At 53.6% G+C, this 321-nt stretch overlaps 1 protein-coding gene across 1 annotated transcript; it reads right to left on the bottom strand.

Annotated features, from left to right (window-relative positions):
* Positions 1 to 4: 4 nt before the first annotated feature.
* On the bottom strand, positions 5 to 317 carry LOC121939986 (tubulin alpha chain-like; the record flags this gene model as incomplete). Its single annotated transcript, XM_042482879.1, has 1 exon — positions 5 to 317. A coding segment is annotated over one exon (313 nt), but the record flags the coding sequence as incomplete, so codon positions are not given.
* Positions 318 to 321: the final 4 nt, after the last annotated feature.

Raw genomic sequence — 321 nt, 5'->3', positions numbered from 1 at the left:
GCATTGACATCTTTGGGCACCACATCACCACGGAAAAGCAGGCAGCAAGCCATGTATTTACCGTGGCGAGGGTCGCATTTCACCATCTGATTGGCTGGTTCAAAGCAGGCATTTGTGATCTCAGCGACTGAGAGCTGCTCATGGTAAGCCTTCTCAGCGGAGATGACAGGGGCGTAGGTGGCCAGAGGGAAGTGGATTCGGGGATATGGCACCAAGTTGGTCTGGAACTCTGTCAGATCAACATTGAGGGCGCCATCGAAACGAAGGGACGCGGTGATGGAGGACACGATCTGACTGATCAGCCTGTTCAGGTTGGTGTAA

Source organism: Plectropomus leopardus, unplaced genomic scaffold (assembly GCF_008729295.1).
Source record: "Plectropomus leopardus isolate mb unplaced genomic scaffold, YSFRI_Pleo_2.0 unplaced_scaffold69724, whole genome shotgun sequence".
NCBI lineage: Eukaryota > Metazoa > Chordata > Actinopteri > Perciformes > Serranidae > Plectropomus > Plectropomus leopardus.
Note: the sequence above shows the minus strand (reverse complement) of the source record. Positions and strands in the feature narration are given on the sequence as shown.